The 4,925-nt window shown below is 62.6% G+C and overlaps 2 protein-coding genes across 2 annotated transcripts; both read left to right on the top strand.

The window, feature by feature from the left end:
* Tco025E_05692 (uncharacterized protein) lies at window positions 1-1,306 on the top strand (the record flags this gene model as incomplete). The annotated part of the gene is made up of 1 exon (XM_029372585.1): window positions 1-1,306. A coding segment is annotated over one exon (1,306 nt), but the record flags the coding sequence as incomplete, so codon positions are not given.
* Window positions 1,307-1,598: 292 nt separating this feature from the next.
* Tco025E_05693 (putative helicase-like protein) lies at window positions 1,599-4,712 on the top strand (the record flags this gene model as incomplete). The annotated part of the gene is made up of 1 exon (XM_029372586.1): window positions 1,599-4,712. One exon carries the CDS (start codon window positions 1,599-1,601, stop codon window positions 4,710-4,712), a length of 3,114 nt encoding a protein of 1,037 aa, XP_029227284.1.
* Window positions 4,713-4,925: the final 213 nt, after the last annotated feature.

A 4,925-nucleotide genomic window follows, 5' to 3' on the forward strand; every position in this document is an offset into this window, starting at 1 on the left:
ACTAGGTGCGGCGTCGCGTCGACACGAGCCTGCGGCGTGCCCCGGCTGCTATGCTTGTCCGCGGTGTAATGCGCCTGCCTTGTCCATCTCCATCTCGCGTCAGTTGCTGTACGTGGCGTGCTGCTCGTACTGTCACTGGCGCCACGGTGATGCTTGTGAGGAGCTGGAGGGACTCCTCGCCTCCCTGTCGGCTGTGACGGCGTCGAACTCGATGCCGCCCTGTCACCGTGCTGCCGCCGAGTGGCGTCGCTCGAGCGGTGGGGAGCGGGAAGCCCACGGGGAGGCGTCGTCGAGCCTCTCCCGCTCGGCAAACTCGGAGTTTACCGGAGCGGCCGTGGCGGTGGGCGGGGCAGCCCCAAGGCACGCCGCTGTGGCGCTGGAGGAGCTTCGAAACGCCATTTGTGAGCGAGCGTTGAAGAGTGCGGGCAGTCCGCCTGGGCGGGGCCGCTTCGCCGCGCCGTGCGAAACCGCCACGGCGTCGCCTGAAGCTGGGGACAGAAAGGCAGCAACTTTGCTTCAGGGCAACGCTGATGCCTTTGTACGGGGGACGCAGCTGGAGCAACATGGATCTTTTTTTCCGTGCACGCATTCGTTCTGGGCTAACCAAGGCGTGAACTCTGTGAAGCCTCCATATTTGCTGCTGCAAAGCACGCGCCTACCGCTGCTGGCTATGGTACTTCCTTCCCCTCAGGATGTGATGGATGTGAGCGTTGGGGCGCGTCGCTTGAATTCTCCAATTCTCTTTGTGGTAAATGGCGTGCGGCGGGATCCTTCTTTTGGAAGGGTTAAGCAGGTGCTTCATGCACATGGTGGCAGTGGGGGTCAACACTGTCAAGTCGCCACGGTGCAGTTGGCTGCTGCATTATACCTCCCTGTGCTTCAGCTTCAACGACGCCAACATGCGCTCGACGAATCGCGGAGGTGGTTCACGTGGCGCAATTTTGGTGAAGAGTCGCTGGGCATTTGTCGCTTCACAATGGAGAAGCAGGTGGGTGGTGTCTTTGCGTGCTCTCTGGTCATTGCGGCGGGTGCTGACGCCAGTGAGTGGGTGACCCTTCCTCCACGCCTCGGTAATTGTGCCTCGACGCGGGAGGCGTTTTCTGTAACTCTTCAGCGCATCGGCGAGGAAAGGGCAAACGTCATGGTTGGCTTCGTTGTGGAGGTGCTGACGATGCTGCCGCCATGGCGTGGCGAAGTAGCGAAGGAAGCAGCTGGCCCTGAGGTCTCCGCTTCGGTGGAAGGGGCGGAGGGAGCTTTCAGGAAGCGTCAGCATGTTGTGAGGTACGGTTTAACGATCACATGGTAGCGGCAACGAGATAAGGTGGCAGTAGGCTGTGACTTCGCATGTCAGGCACGTATCACCCTAACTCGCGCACCCCTCTAGTTTTTTGTACGCTGAGCCTTTGGAAGTTGTCGTGTCGTGTCCTTTTGTTGTTGTGCTGCGCATCGTTCCTTCCGCGTGTGGCGGTGTTCGTCGCCGTCATTCCTTGTGGTGGTAGTTACTTTTTATTCTTTTTTCGTTTTTGTGTGCGTGTGTGCTTTTTGCTCTTGGTCGGAGTGTTTCCGTTTGCGGCCGCGGAAGGGCGACTTCAGGAGCGATGCAGGGGGACGCCGTCTTCGTCATGTCCTCGAGTGAGAGCGATTGCGGGGCAACGGCGGCGGCCGCCTCGCGGGTGGAGGCGTGCCCCCAGCAATTCGCAGCCGCCGGCTCGTCTGCGGCGAGGTCCATGGATGCGGTGCTTTTCGGCGATGAGGGCCGCCGCCGTGCGGCGTCTCCAGGGCTGTGTGCGCAGGAAGCGGCGAGCGACACCGCCTCCTCCTGCAGCAGCGGCAGCAGCGAGAGGAGTGCGTTTTCGCACGAGGTCGTCGGGGAGGAGGCGAGACGGCTGCGCCTCGGCCCGGGTGTTGCGGACGCCATGGCGGCGGTGGAGCCGCACGAGCACCCCGCGAGCGCGGCGGTGTTGCGCGGAATGACGTGTGCCGATGTTCGTGCCGTGTTGGAGCCCTTTTTTCACCGCAGGGAGGCGGCGAGGATGCACTTTGATGCGGCGCGGGGGCGACTCACGGCAGCGACGAAGGCGAAGACGAGTAGGGGGGACAATACTCTGCTGGAACGCTGGAGCCGACTAGTGAATGTCTCCAACTGGGGTGACGGCAGCGCGTCAAGCGGCGACGTCTTGCTTCCGGAGGTGCTCGCTCCGCCAGCGGTGACGCTTCTTGGCGGAGGCGCCGGCGCCTCCGCCACTGCGGCGAGTGTGACCTCCGAGTTGCGGCAGCTGCGGCCGCATCAAGTAGAAGGCATTCGTTTCTTGTGGAGCATTCTTGTGGAGGGGCCTGTCGGGAGAGTCCCCGCCGTTGGCTGCATCCTTGCCCACACCATGGGACTTGGCAAGACCTGCCAGGTGGTCGTCTTCCTGCATCTCTTCCTCAATGAGCAACGACGGCGTCAGGGGCGGTCGCAGCGGGTGCTCATCGTGGTCCCAAAATCCACACGAGCGGGGTGGGAGAAGGAGTTCGCCACCTGGTCGCGTTACTTTCCCCTCGCCCAGCGCCTCACCCCCATCGCCATTGATGAACGCGAGAGTGCGCGGCGGCGGTCGGAGGTGTACGAAAGGTGGTGCAGCGAGGGTGGGGTGCTGCTTGTGGGGTACGAGATGCTGCTTGGCCTCACGAGGCTCTCGACGAGGGGAGCGAAACGAGATACGACGGGGCACCGGTGGACGGATCTGCTCGTATGCGATGAGGCTCATCGATTGAAGTCGACGCGTCTGCAGATCTCGGCCGCACTCCGTGGGCTACACCCGCTGCGTCGACTGCTTCTGACGGGTACGCCGCTGCAGAATCACCTGCAGGAGTACTGGGCCATGGTGGATTTCGCGCTTCACAAGTACTTTGAACGGCGCCGCTTTCAGGAGTTCTTCATTAACCCCATTGAGGCCTCCGTTGCGCAAGAGGCCAGCCCGAGGGAGGTTGCCATGGCCCGCATGAAGACATTCGCCCTGATACGCGAGCTGCGGCACTTTGTTCAGCGCGTGGATAGCACCCCACTACAGAAGGAGCTTCCACCCCTGCACGAGTACGTGCTTGTTGTTCCGCTCTCCGCGCTGCAGGCCCGCTTGTACGACCGCTTCCTGCAGCTGGTACGGCAGGAACGTTACAGGTTCAACTTTCTCCAGGCCGTAACTTACGCCAACAAGATCTCGGCCCACCCCCAGCTACTCTTTGCGACTGACCCCGCCTCACCGCTGCGAAGCGTTCTAGGCGGCCCGGAGAGCGACTCCGACGACGAAGACGAGGAAGGGGAGGAGGAGGGGAGTAGAGGGAGTCGTGGCCGGCGGCCCCCGGCATTCGCTGGAACGCCGGTGAGTCAAGTTTGTGCCGATCTTTTCCAGCCACCGGCAGACTACACCGCCGCCCCTGAGGACGGTGCCAAGCTGTACATCGCTGTGCGGATCATCAAGGCGGCGATGCTGCGGGGTGAAAAGTCGTTGTTTTTCAGCTTGTCGACGAAACTACTGAGCCTCTTTGAGGGAATCATTGCTGAGATGAACCGTCGATGGCAGCGGGATGGTTCCCTGTCGCGTCCAATCCGGTTTTGTCGCCTTGACGGGAGTAGCAGTGGGGCGGAGCGTGAGAGTACGCTGCGGTCCTTTCACTCGGCCTGCGGTGCCGACGTGCTGCTGCTTAGCATGAAGGCAGGCGGGGTGGGTATCACCATCACTGCCGCCACCCGTGTTATTCTCGCGGACGGCGGCTTCAACCCGGCGGATGACAGGCAGGCCATTGGACGCGCCTACCGCTACGGGCAGACACGCCCCGTCTTTGTGTATCGGCTCGTCTGCTACCATACCTTGGAGCACCGCATGTTTCGGCAAAAGGTGGCGAAGGAATGGCTCTTCCGCACCATTGTCGAGGAGGCCTCGCTGAAGCGTGACGCCCTGGCCGGGTTACGTCTGCAGTCCATGTTTCAGCTCCTTAGTCGTGCACGGGAGGAGGCAGACGAGGCGCCAACGTTGACCGATGAACAGCGGAGGTCGATGGCGCGGCTCGTGGCGGAGGACGCCGTGCTGGCCGACGTCGCCGCACACGTTCTCTACGCCGAGGCGCACGAGGTCTACCTGCAGCATGACGAGCTGGTGCAGTACGGCGAGGAGGAGCGGGAGTTCTACGAGGAGTACCAAAAGAAGGGCGTCTTCAACGTTGACAGTTACGTGGATGGTGCTGACGGCGGGTGGGAGTCGGAGCAGCGCAAGCGGCTGCGCGAGGAACAGCAGGAGACCGTGGAGGAGCGAACGAAAACGCTGACGGCGTTGGTGGACGACATCATCCGCGGCCGCGCGGAGGCAGACCCGCAGCTTCGCCACCTGCTGCGCATGATGGGCGTCACCGTGGATGCATCGGGGGCGGTCTCCGTCGTGAGTGCGCGGGAGGCGCAGCAGCCCCTCGCCGTGGACGCGGAGAGCGGGGGCGAGGGGCGCCCTCCTCGTCGCACAGACCCGCAGGCGGTCCGCACCGAGACGGTTCCGCGGCTACCGCCTGTAGTGTTGGACTCGGACGGGGCCGCCGACGACTCCGACGGTGAGTCTGTCCTCTTTGATGGGAAGCGGAGGAGTGACGACGTGCGCGCTGTTGTCGACCCGTCCAAGTACGAACCCTACAGGCCCGGCGGTACCGCCACGCACGCCATCTTTCTTGACGAGGACGAAGTATAGTCTGCTGCACGCGAACCCTCCAGCTACGGCATATTGGACTGTATAGGCTGTGTCAACGTTTACGCACACGCACACACTGCAGCTGTGCGGGTGGAGGCCGGCAGTTCCCACCTTGTCGACCCTGACGAAGCGGAGGGAAGAAGGGTGTGCGCGCATGACGAAGGAGCAAATCGGAAGAAGAAGGGGAAAAAAACGAGAGAGAGATAAATGGAG

Source organism: Trypanosoma conorhini (genome assembly GCF_003719485.1).
Source record: "Trypanosoma conorhini strain 025E chromosome Unknown Tco_14.4_contig_00345, whole genome shotgun sequence".
In the NCBI taxonomy this organism is placed as follows: Eukaryota; Euglenozoa; class Kinetoplastea; order Trypanosomatida; family Trypanosomatidae; genus Trypanosoma; species Trypanosoma conorhini.